The sequence below is a fragment of the Crotalus tigris genome, unplaced genomic scaffold, assembly GCF_016545835.1.
Source record: "Crotalus tigris isolate CLP2741 ecotype Arizona unplaced genomic scaffold, ASM1654583v1 scf7180000017812.1200847, whole genome shotgun sequence".
In the NCBI taxonomy this organism is placed as follows: Eukaryota; Metazoa; Chordata; class Lepidosauria; order Squamata; family Viperidae; genus Crotalus; species Crotalus tigris.
The window spans coordinates 741,029-757,310 of NW_024096651.1; the positions used below are offsets into that span (position 1 = coordinate 741,029).

General features: G+C 38.5%; 1 protein-coding gene across 3 annotated transcripts; it reads left to right on the forward strand.

The window, feature by feature from the left end:
• Positions 1-80: 80 nt before the first annotated feature.
• On the forward strand, positions 81-16,115 carry GTPBP2 (GTP binding protein 2). 3 transcript variants are annotated; one of them, XM_039342751.1, is made up of 12 exons: positions 81-382; positions 4,740-4,766; positions 5,121-5,305; positions 6,418-6,526; positions 8,922-9,119; positions 9,223-9,397; positions 9,616-9,835; positions 10,839-10,974; positions 12,025-12,083; positions 12,427-12,598; positions 13,089-13,253; positions 13,679-16,115. In XM_039342751.1, exons 1-12 carry the CDS (start codon positions 215-217, stop codon positions 13,874-13,876), a joined length of 1,812 nt encoding a protein of 603 aa, XP_039198685.1. In that variant the 5' UTR covers positions 81-214; the 3' UTR covers positions 13,877-16,115. The 3 variants fall into 3 exon arrangements, with proteins under 3 accessions (XP_039198685.1, XP_039198686.1, XP_039198687.1); XM_039342752.1 differs by having other exon boundaries at positions 5,121-5,199; positions 6,396-6,526; XM_039342753.1 differs by lacking the exon at positions 81-382 and having other exon boundaries at positions 6,396-6,526.
• The last annotated feature ends 167 nt before the right edge of the window (positions 16,116-16,282 follow it).

Consider the following 16,282-nt stretch of genomic DNA (forward strand, 5'->3'; position numbering starts at 1 on the left):
TAGTTGTCGGAAAAGCGATGCCTTCCACGGAAAAGAGGACGCTGGAAGTTGTAGTCCAATTGTGTTGCCGCTGGGGTACTGTTTCCCGTGGTGCCCTGCGCTTCTTTCTGACGCCAAGCGCCAGAGTGGAGGGTAGCCGTCAAAAGCCCAGTCCCGGGCTTAGAGGCGTCCGCAGCGGCGGAGGTCCTGCCGTGGGTCTGCCAGCTGGCCCAGGATGGACTCGCGGGTGTCCGAGCTGTTTGGGGGGTGCTGCCGGCCCGTGGGGGGAGGGAATGGGGGTGCCCTGCGAGGCCGCGGCGGCGGCGGTTCTTCCAAGGGGAGGAAGAAGAACGGGAGATACCGAGGTGGCAAGGCCAACAACCCCCCCTACCTTCCTCCGGAGGTGAGCGGGAGACCCTGCTGAGCCCGAAGTTGGGGCGGCGGGAACATTTTCGGGCACGAAGCGGAGGGTGCTAGTCTTCCAAGATTCTGCCTAGGACGAAGATGCTGATAGTTGGAAGTCAATGGGACTGTAGCTCCCGGCGTTAAGGGGATTGCTGGAAAAAAGTAAAGAGCTTATTTTGTGTTTAGGGGAAGAACCGATGTATCCCAAGAGAGCAGCCTCTTTGGGGGGAAAGCGCTCTTGTAGTTAAAGTACCGCTGAGTTTCGTTTCTGTCTTCCTTGTCACACACCCTCTGCGATTCCATTCGGGTTCCTTTGACTGATGTGGCTAAGAACTCTTCCCTCTTGACAGCTCTGCCGCCGACCTCGCGCTAGTAAATATCGCGGGCACTCTGAGCTTGGCTTCGATTTGAGGGAGAATCGTACGTTTTGGGGCCGAGATTTTGAACAGAGGAGGCAAAAGTGATTCAGTTGTTTCCTCGGAAAGTCGCTTCATTCTCCTTTTCTGATGCTGATTCACTAAAATTGCAGTTAAATTTCTACATTTGTGCTTGCTTCTTGATATGTATGTAGCCAGCCAATCAAATGTGGAAGCAATGAAAAAGCTTCTAAATTGAAGTTTAGGTTCTAGAATAATTTCAGTTGAGATTACTGGCATATATATTTGTAAATCTTTGACTCTGAACAGTGAGCTCTTTACCAGATAGTGGGATAGCAAGGACTAGTTCCTTATCCTAATTTTCTAGCCCGCCCTCACCTTCAAAACCAACCCTCTGTTAATGGTAAAGACTGGTGTAGCTGATATTAAACTACATGTTTGAATAGACTGATTCACTAGAAAACAATACATAAACATCTCAATATAACTAGAGACTATAATACATTTATGGTAACCAGTATGGAGATGATTTTCTGAATTTGTTTATAAAGGACATGCATATGAATGTCTAGAAAAGTTATAAGTGTTGTGGTTCCCTGCAATCTAATTTTGTATGATACAGACAAATTTAAGATCTCAGAATACGTTTCTGAGTAAGATAAAAAGTACTGGTAATACTTCTTTCATTGAGATAATTTGCAATTATTTACCTATTGTTTTCCTTGACTCATTTGGTGGCAAATTGGGACTATCAAATTGAACAGAAGACTCTTTCCCAGGTTTTAAAGATCTTGAAACATATTCTGAACAGGGTCTTAAATGAGGATGCTTTTAATTTTTAAATTTAAGTAGCCTTTTTAAAAAAAATACTGTAAAAATTTGGCACACTTTGGTAGTTGGCCATATAAAAAGTCAAATTAGCAAACTTGGCATTAGTATATGAAAGTAGAAAATGGAATTTAATGAAAGGATGAATAAACTCAATATAATCCTAGGCCCATCCTGCTAAGCCTACTTTTTGTTATTTATATAAAGTTTATGTGAATGTGCAGTGTGATTTCACTTTTTATTCCTGTTTCTCTTGGTGATTTGCCAGTAATTATATCAGTTTTTTACTTTCGATGTGATCTAAGACATGAAAATAACTACTTTTATTCACATTTTTTGCTTCATATTTTACAACACTGAGTTCTTCCAGTACAAGATAAGAATTATTCTTTACACTGTCCCCTAAGTTTTCAGTGTTGCAGTACTATTTTTCTGTCCTCAGTTAACAGCATGAAGTATTGCTGGGGCATGCCCAAACCTGTTTCTCCTTCCTCACTTCCACAGCAACCCAGTGGATAATTAGTGCTCCTTCAAAACTGCTAATGTGTATTATAGGCATAATTTCTTCCATGAATTTGGATGTGTCTGTGTTTATATACATTGCAGAACAATGCCATATTAATAAACTCTGCTATGTAAATAAATTGTGTATTTAGTCTAATCTCCAAAGTGGGAGCTCTAATTCAGTGGTTCTCAACCTTTTTAATGCCGTGACCCCCAACTGGTCTTAAGTCGGGGACTACCCAACCGGTCGTAAGTCGAGGACTTTCTCTGCCCGGGAGCACCAGGCATGCGTGGTGCCACCCTCTGCGCCAGCCGAGGCGTAGCTGGCAAGGGGCAGCGATGGTGCAGGGCGACCACCGGCTGGGCCACCAGCTGGCCCAGCCCAAGGGAGGTAAGGCACCCGCCGGGCCCCACGCGCACCAGCAACCCTCCCTGCGCCCACTGGCCTCCCACCTCCCACCCCTGGCCCTCTTTTACTTACATTTTTAGTAGTTGCTCAGCAGGGAGGGGTGGAAACTTCCAGACAGCTCGCCTTCGCTGCAGACAACTTGCAGCACCGTTTGCAGAATGGAACTTTTGGCGGGCTCAGCAGGGCAGAGACAGCCTGGACAATTCCTATTGGCTTTTGAAAGCCAATAGAATTAGACTCTATTCAAGAGAGTCTATTCTATTGGCTTTCAAAAGCCAATAAAATAAAAGGAAGTAGCACAGCTAAGGAAAAGGGGGGAAAAATGGCGGACTGCGTTGTTTGGCGACCCCCGTGAAAGGGTCGTTCGACCCCAAATGGGGTCACGACCCACAGGTTGAGAACCGCTGGTCTAATTGCAGGATATTCTTTGCTATTTTTACACCATAGTTAGACTGAGCTTGAAAACAGTAGTTCTTTCCATGTAAAGAACTTAAGATATAGGAAGGAAAGTTTGCTTGAGAGAGAATGATGCTGGATCTAAAATAGTTAATTATTTTAGGAAGAAATTAAATTAGAGTAGATACATTTTATGTTATTGTTGATCTGATTTACAATGGTTCCCTTTAAATTCCTAAATTCCCTCTCCTGATTCAAGACCAGCAGGATATGAATCAATGTCCCATACCTGTTTTTAGAGAAAGATTATAGTCTTTCTTACTATGAGTTTTATGAGTAATCTTACCTGCTCACTATTAACAACCAGATAGAAATAGCTTCTGGAAAAATATCAGCATAACTTGTTAAGGAAGTTCAGAGGAACTATTGTTCCTTAGATCTGCCATGACATAGTTCACATTGACTATTACTTTCTCACTTAACATTAAGCTCAGGTCATAAGGAACATTAGTTATTTGCTAGAGTTGTTTGACAGTGTATAGCAGAACACCTTTGGGTCAGGGCCAAATAAAGTATGTTAGTGCAAAAATGTGATTGTTGATGAACAGAGTGTAGAATTGTTGATCTCTCGTCAGTTCTACAATTTTCCTGTTTATGATATTCTTCAGTAATATTTAATAAAACATCAATTACCAATCCAAACTTTTTAGTGACACTTGTTAATTTGTGTTTAATGCCTGAAACAAATTAGTTTTATTTATTTAGTTGCCCATCTGAAATGCGTGAACTCAGGGTGGCTTACAACAATTAAAAGCAATACAAAAAGCAAAAAATACAGTATTAAGATATATAAAAACTTATAGGAGCATATAAAAAATAACATAATCCACAGAAAAGATATAAAAACCAATATTCAACAAAACCAGTGTACAAGCTGTATTGCATGTCAGTTATGGTATTTATTTCCAAAGAAAATGTCTAGTGAATGATGTCAGAACAGGACACCAAAAGATATTTGAAAATTGAACCTTTGGAAGAGATTCATGAAGACAGAGTGAGAGTCAGGTGTCTATTTAAAACTTGCCTATCATTCATTTATGAGATAATGGTATCTGAAGCTTTCTGCATGGTTTGATTTATTACAGTTGATAGAAACATTTTATTAAGATCCTTGTTGAATTTTTGTGGCATTTATGTTAGTCCATAAATTGCTTTAGGTGCAGGTAAAACAAATGGTACTTTGAACTGTACTGAATGATACATAATAATTTTCATGCCTGGGAGTGGCTAAGGGGAATTATATGGAGAAATTGAAAAAGTGATATTATTCTGGATATCAAAGAATAGTTTTCAGTAATGTATGATTTATATGTTTTTGAAACAGTATTTTCTAATAATCAAAGGATGCAATATGTGATACTATGGCAGAGATTTTGTGATGTCTTTGAATAATATTTTGTATTGGTCATATAGTAATGAATTCAATAGTACACCAGTAACAACGGATATGTATAAAATGTAAATATCTTCTTATAGATTTTATATTTTTCTTTTCTTTCTTAGTTTGTATTTTGTATTTTTGCATTTTTTAAGATTAAATATTTTGTTAATTATGTTTGAATTGAATAAATAAATTCAGTGCAACTTCATCATTTGTATAAAGATGAAAGAACCACAGTGTTAAGTGACTTGATTTAATTACCAGTACTATAATTTAAACTGGCTCTGTCATTGGTCTCTGGCAACTATATTTAGTTGTCAAAAGAGATGTCTGGTTTTGTATATGAAATTTTGAACACTGCATTAGCCATTAATTTAAGATCTCTTCTTCTTGTATGTAGGCAGAAGATGGGAACATAGAATACAAGGTGAGTCTCTCATGCAAGCCATTTAAGAGTTCTAAGCCAAATAATTCTGTAAGTTCCATGTCTAGGAAGAGAGAGAAAGATAAATAACAGAAAAATAAAAATGATTTTTGCCAAAACATTATTTATAGATATGTTGGCTATTTCACATTTGAATACTGAACCCTGTATACATTCTTAAATTTATACAAAAAGGAACTTTTTATTCAATTATTTTAGAGTGCCTTTGAAAAATTATTAGTCTTCTTCGCCACTGAACTTTCTTTGTTCAATATTGTGGAGAAAATACTGAAAAAAATGTTCAGCCCCATCAGACCACCTTAATTGCTGATTATAATTACTTCTTTCTTTGGACAGCTGAAGTTAGTTAATCCGTCTCAATACCGCTTTGAACATCTAGTAACGCAAATGAAGTGGCGACTACAAGAAGGCCGTGGTGAGGCTGTGTACCAGATTGGTGTCGAGGACAATGGGCTGCTTGTTGGACTGTCTGAAGAAGAAATGCACGCCTCTCTTAAAACGCTACGGCGGATGGCCGAGAAGTATGTGCATCTGTCCTGCTTCTTGACCAGAGTTAGCCAATGGTGTGCTCTCTTATTTTGCTCTTCTAAGGTAGACTTAATGTTGGAAATTCAGCTAATAGCCAACAGAGGAAATGGTTTCAGCAAGAGATTTTTCTCACAGTACCACCACATGGGTACAGTACCTACTAATTGTTTCAGTTGTAAAACATTTGTGTGTGGCTATGCGTATTTTATTATGGGCCATTACACTCAACTGGGATTGGGCAACCTTTTGATGGGCAAAGGCCATAATAAGTCATATTTGGGAGGAGGGGAAGGGTCAGTGGTGGGATTCAAATATGTGAACAACTGGTTCTCTGTGTGGATACCGCTTCCGGAAGTCTGTCCTGGGCAACAAAAAATTAGCTACTGGTTCTGCCAAACTGGTGTGAACTGGCTGAATCCTACCATTGGGAGGGGTGCTGTAAATGAACAGGGTCACTATAGATATATAGGCAGGGCAGAGTTTGGCAATTTCTTGACACTATCTATTGTAGGCAACTGTCTCTGTAGTTCATGAGTTTGTCCTCTCAAGATGGCAGGAAGTCATGTGATCAACAATCATGACCATGTGCTGGGTGTCAAAAAGGGAGGGTTAGGGCTGGAGTGTGTCCATTCATTCATTTGGCAGTGGAAATACAATTAGCATTTACCTTAATTAGATTTAGTACTAATGAGAGCTATGTAGCTTTACTATAGCTGTCATTCCCTCCCCCCTCCAGCTTCAGCCTCATTTAGGTAAAGTTTTATCTCTCTGTACTGCTATGAGCAACATGTAATTAGTGGAAAATTTGTCATATGTGGTGATCTAGATAAAGCCAATTTATTACAGATCTTAAAATGAGGAAACTCGTTTGACATCTATGCAAAAATATTTCAGGGGAGTGGAGCCTCCCAAAATTGACAAGGATGCATATTCATATGAATAAAAATCAGCTCATTTAGAAAATAGACACATTTTACTTACCATTGCTTAATTGTGAGATGCTTTTCTGAGCAGCATTCTAAGGTAACCAGATATTTGTCCTCCTGGGGAATGCTTTGCAGATGTTTCTCTAACCCCCAACAGTGTTCTGTTTTGCCCTTTGCAGAGTGGGAGCTGACATCACTGTGCTTCGAGAACGAGAAGTGGATTATGACAGTGACATTCCCAGGAAGATAACAGAGGTTCTTGTCCGAAAGGTCCCAGATAACCAACAGGTAAAAATCAACCTGATTTAAACATCATGAGAGAAAAGCTGAAGATATTTCATTCTAGATTGCTATATTCATTTAGAGTTTGAAGATCTGTAATTGATAAGAATGATTTGCTAGGGATAGTTAAACTTTTTTTTTTAATTGAAAATTTTTTTAAAAATTTTTACAAAAAGCAAAAAACAAAAAAAAAAACAACCCTAACCCACCCACCCCAACCCTCCCTCTCCATCCCCCCTGATCTTCCCAGAGCTGAGTATAGGCTTAATTAAAAATTTTAAAAATCTTTAAAAAATTGAAAAAGTATAAATCATAAATATATCTAAATACCTTACATAAACAACTTATAAAGTAATTAACAATAAAATATATGTAAAAAAACCATAAGTGTTAAAAAGAAAAAGTACTGAAAAGAAAAAGAGATAATAACAAAAAAGAAAGAAGAAAAGATATATATATATATATAAAAATACAATCTATAAAATATTAAAATTTATATACAAGTTATTGAAAAGCTAAATGATATTTTTATATCCAATTTATATTGTATAAAATTTATCCATTTTTCCCATACCGCAAAGAATTTCTCTTGCGATTGCTCCTTTAAGAAAGTCGAAATCTTTGCCATTTCCGCCAAATAAGAAACTTTAAAAAACCACTCTTGTAAGGTAGGCAAGGATTCCTTCTTCCAATATTGCCCTACTAGCAGCCTTGCGGCTGTAATCAAATTTAACATCAATATAACTTCCTTAGCATCACAATCAGTAACGATACCTAACAAAAACAATTGTGGGGTAAATTTTACCCTCTTTCTAAAAATTCTTTGAATATTCCACCATATCTTGATCCAAAAGGCTTTTATGTTTTTACACGACCACCAAATATGATAATAAGTAGCATCCAAACAACCACATCTCCAACATTTAGGCTGTAAGTCAGGATACATAAGAGACATTTTTTTTGGATCAAGGTGCCATCTATAAAACATTTTATAAAAATTCTCCCTTAAGTTCTGGGCTTGTGTAAATTTAACATTCCTCACCCAAATAGTTTCCCAGGTATCTAGTAGAACTGGTTCATCAAAATTTTGTGCCCATTTAATCATACAATCTTTAATTAGTTCTGATTCTGAATCCAGTTCTACTAGAACCCCATAGATTCTCCTAATATGGGTTCGCCTTTGATCTTTTACTTGTTTAACAAGGTTTTCATCTTCTCTAAGCAAGCCCATATTACGATCCATCTTCCATCTATCCACTATTTGTCTATACTGAAACCATGAGTAGGTGATATTTTCATATGCTAAATCTTCCAAAGATTTTAACTGCCAATTTTGACCATCCCATCTAAGTAGTTGTGTATAAGAAACCCTATCCATCTTAACTCCTCTCCTTATCCCCTCTATCGCATGCCAAGGTATAGCCCATAATGGTATTTTAAAATCACTTTTATAATATTTCCTCCAAACCCGGAGTAAAGAAATCCTTATAATATGAGATTTAAAAACCCGGTCCACTTTTTTATTAAAAATTAGATAGGCATGCCATCCAAAAAGTAAATCCCAACCCTCCAAATGGAGTATTTCTACATTTGTTAAATTAACCCAATCACTAATTAATGTTAAAGCCACAGCATCATAATATAATTTCAAATTCGGTACCTTGAGTCCACCTCTCTCACGGAAGTCTTGCATAATTTTAAGCTTTACCCTTGGTTTTTTCCCTGCCCAAATAAATTTGTTAATACCTTTCTGCCATTCATTTAAATTAACCTCATTTTTTAAAATAGGTAACATTTGAAATAAAAAGAGAAACTTTGGCAGGACATTCATTTTAATCACTGCAATTCTTCCCATAAGAGATAACTGTAACTTCTCCCAATTTTTCAAATCTTTTTGTACCCTGACCCACAGCCTTTCATAATTGTTTTTATACAATTTTCCATTAGAAACAGATAAGGTAACCCCCAAATATTTTATCTTATCAACAACTTCAAAGTCTGTCAGATTAACCAAAATCTGCTTGTCCAAATTAATCATATTTTTAGATAATATTTTAGTCTTATTGTTATTAATTTTAAAACCCGAAACCCGTCCATATTGATAAATCAGTTGTAATAAATTTACTACAGAATAGGTAGGTTGAGACAAAGTAACCACCAAGTCGTCTGCGAAAGCTGAGATAGTTAAACTTTGAAACCCAGTTTCTTATCTTGTGCATATTTTACAATGCAAAGTAGTAAATGCCAAATGCTTGGGAATTAGTTTGTTGTTGTAAATACCTCAGAATTATACAAACTTTGTTTGTGAATTGGGTATCCTAAGACATTAATATGCAAGGTAGTCAAGCCTAACTTGTTCATCTTTCTAACAATTTAAAATAGATCCTCAATTTTCCTTAAGTTTCTAGATCTGCGTGTGGCTGTGCTTGGAAATGTGGATTCAGGCAAATCAACTTTATTAGGTGTCTTGACACAAGGGGAACTGGATAATGGGCGAGGCCGAGCGCGTCTCAATCTCTTCCGACACTTGCATGAGATCCAGTCAGGAAGAACATCTAGCATTAGCTTTGAAATTCTTGGTTTCAACAGTAAGGGAGAGGTACGAGTATTTGTACGTCGAGTTTATCATTTTATATCTCTGGATATGAATTTTTACTTGGCCTTTTATAAGAGCTCAATTACCTGCATTTTCTGCCTCTTAGGTGGTGAACTATAGTGATTCACGCACAGCTGAAGAAATCTGTGAGAGCTCTTCCAAAATGATTACCTTCATTGACTTAGCTGGACATCACAAATATTTGAAAACCACCATTTTTGGGCTTACAAGCTATTGTCCAGATTTCGCTATGCTGGTGGTGAGTGCCAATACTGGAATTGGTAAGTGGTTGGTTGGATTTCTCCTTGGGGTTTCAGAAGGTTTGACATAATGCATGTAACAGTTAACCAGTCGGTACCAGTAGTTTAAAACAAGATTCATCCACAGTAACATAGAAACACTTTATTGGTTTCAAACAAATGGCATTGAATTATATGTTTTAGCTGCACTGATGTCCTACCTTTTTAATTTGATTTTCTCTATCTTCTACTTCTTACAGCTGGTACAACACGGGAGCACCTAGGCTTGGCAATGGCCCTTAAGGTGCCTTTCTTCATTGTCATTAGCAAAGTGGACTTGTGCTCAAAGGCCACTGTGGAGCGAACAGTGAAACAGCTGGAACGGATTCTGAAGCAGCCTGGCTGCAACAAACTTCCATTGCTAGTAATGTCTGATGATGATGCAGTTACAGCAGCACAGCAGTTTGCACAATCTCCCAAGTATGAATTATGGGCTGTTTGAATGGGAGGGCAGATGATTAGCAAGTATGGATGGATGCAGTTTAAAAGTAACATACTTTCAAAATGATGCAAGAAAGGTGTGAGTAACTCAGGTTGGTGGAACTAGCAGTGGTCCGTATCAAAGAGCAATAAGTGAAGTTTAAGTGACCATATTCTTTTGTTTCATGTCTCCACTCTCTGTTTTGAATGGACTGTTTTGATTTTATAGTATTTACTATTTGTGATAATTTTTATATTGCAGGATAGCTTACACATAATAAATGAATTGTGGCAGAAGTGACTTAGGGAACTGGAGGAGAGCAGATGATGAAATGGGTGTTCTGCCATTGTGATGCAAGCTCCCCTTTATATTGTGATATTGTACCCAAGTATGAAAGAAAAGGAACTTCTGTCATGTAGACTCAAGATCTTTTTCATTGTTTTGGGGAAAACATTGGATTCTTCGGATGCCTTTAACCATCTGCACTACTTTGCATATGGGCATACAAGTAATCCTCGACTTAATGATCACAATACGTTGAGTCACTACCTGACATTTTTACGATGGTTGTTAAATGAGTTACATGGTCGTAAATCTGAATCCAGCTTATCCAATGGGTAGGTTTGCTGGAAAATGCTAAAAAAGATTGTAAAATTCAGGATCCTTCAGTCAGTCAAAAATGCAGACCAGCTGCCAAACACCTGAAATGCGAGCATGCATGTGATGACGGGTGGTGTTGCTGTTATAACTTTGAGGACAGATAGCAATTAACTTTTTTGAAGTCCATCTTAACTGGTCATTAAGTACCCAGTTGTAAGTTAAGGACTACCTGTACCAAGTTTTGATTCTGTAAAAAAAATATAGGATACAGATATTGTTGTTCCCTAATTATTTACATTCCACTTACACATGTGGAAGCCAATCTCATTCCTATTGTATTCAGTACTAATAGCGATGCACAATATCGTGGATCACCAGCTTCTTTCACTCATTTGTTTGCAGTATCACTCCCATCTTCACCTTGTCCAGTGTTTCTGGAGAGAACCTGGATCTCCTGAGAGTATTTCTCAACATCCTTCCTCCTCTGACAAACAGCAAAGAACAGGAAGAGCTGATGCAACAGCTCACTGAATTCCAGGTACACAATAGTCTCTTCTCAGTTGAGAGTCTCCAGCTGTAGTATGTGAAGGCAGGGTGTTCTCTGATCCTTGGATTTAGAGAAATGATAAAACCAAACAATTATAATTACTTTCTTATTCGAAGACAGATTAATGCTATTTATTATTTAGCAATAGCAATAGAGTTTAGACTTATAAGAGTGCTTCATTGTGCTTTACAGCACACTCTCAGAGGTTTACAATGTCAGCATATTTCCCCTCAACAATCTGAGTCTCATTTTACCTACCTTAGAAGGCTGAGATGGTAAGGATCGAACTCCTGGCAGTGAGCAGAGTTGGCCTGCAATACTGCATTCTAACCACTGTGCCACCACGACTCCTCCTCCTTTATTTGTCTATACCAGTGGTTCTCAACCTGTGGGTCGGGACCCATTTGGGGTCAAATGACCATTTCACGGGGGTCGCCAAACAACGCAGTCCGCCATTTTTTCCCCCCTTTTCCTTAGCTGTGCTACTCCCTTTTATTCTATTGGCTTTTGAAAGCCAATAGAATAGACTCTCTTGAATAGAGTCTAATTCTATTGGCTTTCAAAAGCCAATAGGAATTGTCCAGGCTGTCTCTGCCCTGCTGAGCCCGCCAAAAGTCCCATTCTGCAAACGGTGCTGCACCAGTTGAGTAGTCCTCGACTTACGACCGGTTGAGTAGTCCTCGACTTACGACCGGTTGGGGGTCACGGCATTAAAAAGGTTGAGAACCACTGGTCTATACCATTCTTCATCTAATCTCATTGTTAATGTCCTACCAATCATTGAATTGATTCCCAGGTTATTTCTTTTAGGAGTTGCACCTAGGAAATGTTTGCAGAATATAATTGGTTCACTGAGAACTGGGATGCTTGAGGCTTGTAACGGGTATAAGGAAGACAATATTAAAGGATAGGCTTAGAATTCCTATACAAGAACTTGTATTGTTATGTCTGAGAATAAAAGGTCAAACTGTTTAACTCTGGCTTTGAAATACTACAGTCCTGCACAACATATTTGAAACTTCCATTCTTTCTCTGCTATAGGTGGATGAAATTTACACTGTGCCAGATGTAGGCACAGTTGTTGGAGGAACACTGTCAAGGTTGGTACTTATGGAATTTGTAAGGAAAAACCAGGATGGGTAGGAAGGACCAGGAAGTAGCATTTATTCTCCTTTTCTTTCTTTCTTAACTGAATGAGTCAAGGAAGATAAAATTGCACTCCAGTAAAAAAGTAAAAGTATTCCCTAAAGGATTCCTGTGTTCTTTGAGCACATAACATATATATTTATTCTTTGGAATATCAGATCCAAATTTTCTCTTTGATATTTTTCTTGTTTCAAGAGTAAAAAAACTGCTTCAAGGTTATCTCAATTAGACACAAAGGAAGGCTTTTCCTGCCTCCTGGGAGCTAAATACAGTATTTTCATTTTATGCCCTTGCTAGTGGGATATGCAAAGAAGGAGAGAATTTGGTTGTTGGTCCAACAGATGATGGCAAGTTCCTTCATCTGAAAGTATGCAGTATCCAACGAAATCGTTCAGCATGTCGCGTTCTTCGAGCTGGGCAGGCCGCTACCCTAGCTCTTGGACTCTTTGATCGCTCACTGCTGCGCAAAGTAAGCGCTTTCTTAATCTCTCTCTGGAGTCTTTAGCTATAAAAACCTTCTCCTCTGTAACTTTTCTGAAAACAAAGTGTCCTGCCTTATGGATATTGGGAAATATAGCAGGCTGGGTTCCTCTGGACCGTCTGCTTTTGAAGATATTCCAAAATTCTATAGATAATAAACTCTTCTGAGTTTATGCCATAAAATTTAAGTTCAAGAGATGGGGAAACTGGAAACTATAGCATTAAGGTGATTGCCTTGAGTTTCAAAAGGACAAAGAAATAATTAGACTGAACGCTAAGCAGTCAGCTGTTAGATCTTTCCCACTCATCCCTGCCCATCATCTTGTATACACATTCTTATCTCCTCCTTCTTTCTTTGGCTTTCGGGGCAATAAATGAGGATTTCTTTATGGAAAGATTGTAATCTATTGTGCTTCAGTTTGGAAGAGTTGAGTACCATTGTCAAGAAAATTCAGTTACCCAATCTTGCTGTCATTTAGGGCATGGTGATGGTCAGCCCAGAGATGAACCCAACTATTTGTTCAGTATTTGAAGCTGAAATTGTTCTACTGTTCCATGCCACAACTTTCCGGAAAGGATTCCAAGTAACAGCGCATGTTGGAAATGTACGGCAAACAGCAATTGTGGAAAAAATCCACGGGAAGGTAAGTTTTCCTTTTCTTGCTGAAAGGGAATTTGCTTGATTGTCTTCTCGCTTGTGTCACAATCGCTTTAGGCCTTACCCTTGAGGTACTCCTTGTTGAACTAGAAACCAGGAAATCCTGAGTTCTAATCCTTCCTTAGGTATGAAAACTGATTTTGGATCAGTCACTTTCTCTCAATGCAACCACCCTATGGAGTGGCTATTTTGTGGAAAATGTAAGTTGGGAACAGTAGATATGCAACCTTGAGTATTACAAAATAAAGGGGGATTCTTCTTGTTATTATCAAAAGGGATTTTTTCGCAGCTAAATCCACTGCAAACTTCAGAAACCCGAGGGTATGCTAAGTTGCTTTCCATGGTTTTCTGGAATCCCTAAGATAAGTAATTGAACTTTTAAAATTCTAATATACTTTCCTTTTTGTTCAGGACAAACTGCGAACAGGAGAAAAGGCAGTGGTTCGTTTCAGATTCATTAAGCATCCTGAATATTTGAAGATAGGAGCCAAACTATTGTTTCGTGAAGGAGTTACCAAAGGTATTGGACATGTCACATCCATTCAGGCTATCACCACTGGAGAAAGTGGCCTGGAACACAATCTGTGTCCTGATCCAGTCAGCTTCTGAGTCACACCAGTATTTCTCAGTGCTCCAAATAAGGGAAAGATTTCGTGCCATTGCGCAGAGCCATTGTTGGCTAATCAATTTCTGCACTACAGAAGCCAGAGTTACCTCTTGGACTGAGTGCCCTCCCTGGAGCAAGTTAAGCTTGTTGTTTGTGCATCACCTGCTACTTCCTTATTCCTGCTTTTTCTGGAATAGACAAGCAAACAGCTGCATTTTTGACTAGGTTGGAACTCCTGCTTTTGTTGACCATTGTGGGGAAGTTATTTCCAGAGAGAGGCAAATCCATAGTCAGTTGGACTGTAATTTTGGGATGCTGCCACCTGGGAGACAACAATGATGGACTCGTTTGTATTCAGAAGGGCATTAGTGTTGTCCTAGTGCCTGGTTTTGCAGGCTTTCTATGGCAGATGAATTATTATTATTAGGAACTAGAGCCCACAGTACGGTTCAGGATGTTTCTAATTATTTTAAATTATTGTTGGTTTCACATTAATCCAGTAATGAATAACCTCTCTTCTCCCTCCACCTTCGTGTGCAAATCTTTACCAGCCTAAAAAAGGGAGGGGGGGGGAATATGGGAGGAAGAAATCCCTCTAATGCAGGGGTAGGTAACAATTTCATGAAGTGTTGTTGTTTTTTAAACGGACACTCCTACAGCTGCAGAATCCATAGCAGGTGATGCAGTGACATTGCCAGGGTAGATGGGTTGAAATGTTCTGCCTAAACTTGGGAGGGGGTGGTGGTGGAGGCTTTTATGTAAATGGATACATATAATTTCTATGAGGCCTTATGCAGCAATACTCATCCCAATTTTTTTTAAAAAACATGTCACTGAAAATCAGTGGTTCTGCTACCAAATTTCACCAGCATGAGCTAGGGATGCAATGGAAAGCTACGTGTGGGACGCATGTTGCCCATCCTCTGCTCTAAAATAGCCCCGATATGATATGACAGCTCAACTCTCAATGCTGTCAGATTTCCCTGCCACTTTGTTAGCCACTTGTTCCTCAGCAGGTGCCCCGTCTAAGCAACTTCTTAGAGCAGTGTTTCCCAAACTTGACAATTTTAAGGCATGAGGACTTCAACTTCAACGCTGGCTGTGGAATTCTGGGAGTTGAAGTCCACATGCCTTAAAATTGTCAAGTTTGGGAAACACTGTCTTAGAGCAAGGTGCCCCACTGTACCATCAGATCCTATGTTGCTTGCTTCTCGGAGTGAGTCGTGGCTGGCAATTTTGACTGCTGTATCTTTCAATGTCCTTGACTTTTCTGAGATATGGAAATCCAGGTCCAGCCTATTTCTTGGGGCAAGAGTCTTTATTTCCAATGGTCATGCCAGTAAAGGCTGTTCTAGCTGTCATAGTATTGGGAATGCTACTGCAATTCTAATTCTCTTATTCAGCTTTGCCATCTGGTATAATTTGTATTATTAGTATCTTTTGCAGAAAATCACCGTTATACCTAAGATTACATCTATGACAGATTGAAAGTACAGCTGAATTTCTGAATTGGCCATCAGATAGAATGGTCTCAGACACTGAAAGATATCTTCACTTTTTATTAAGATTTTTAAAGTTTGTGATGTTATTTTTATTGTATGTTTTAACCACCGTTACATCAAAGACTCGAATAAACGAGCTAACATGGCCAGTAAAACATACAATTTTTTATCCTTCCACATGATTCCCCATTCTGCCGTTTCATCTCTGTTGTACAGAGATTAGATTATTCAGAGCAACTGCTCCTGAGATATAACATGTTACTATTAAGTTTGCATATATAGTTTTTATTTAATATAGCCTTTTAAGAAAAGCCTTTACTCATCTCCCTGGATAAAAGAAAATCCTCCCAAAAGTCCAATAAACAAGTTGCTAAGTATCATGGCTATTTGTTGACAAGCAGTTTTTCTTTTGAAGTTCCCCTTAATTACATACAAACATTTTGAAAAACTGGCTTTCTAGATATCTTCTGAGAGACTTTGTCCTGTGGTAGGAATTTATGCTTTCTCTGCAGTTTACAGTGATGGTTAAGTTGACCCATTGCAAATGTAAACATTCAAGGTGCTTTTTCTACCCTCAGGTCCAGGCGTTTCCTGGTCTCCTCCATTCCCTTGCCTTTATTATGTGTGTTCTCAGTGCCAAGCCTTTCATATTCACTGTTTGTGATTTCTTAAAAGGAGAGGTATGTTTTCCTCTCTCTGTATAGTGCACAAAATAAAGATGCTTTATTGAGAAAACAAAGCTGTGGTTTGTTCTAAATGAGCAGTGTAATTTGCTCTGTCCCTTAATAGTTTTAGCTCTGAAAAAAAGTGTTCTTATCCTGCCCTGACTTTGTTAGTTTCAGATGTTTGTACAGTCATGTTTGCAAGCTAGTATATGCTTATCTGGCATTACCAAATACAGTATTG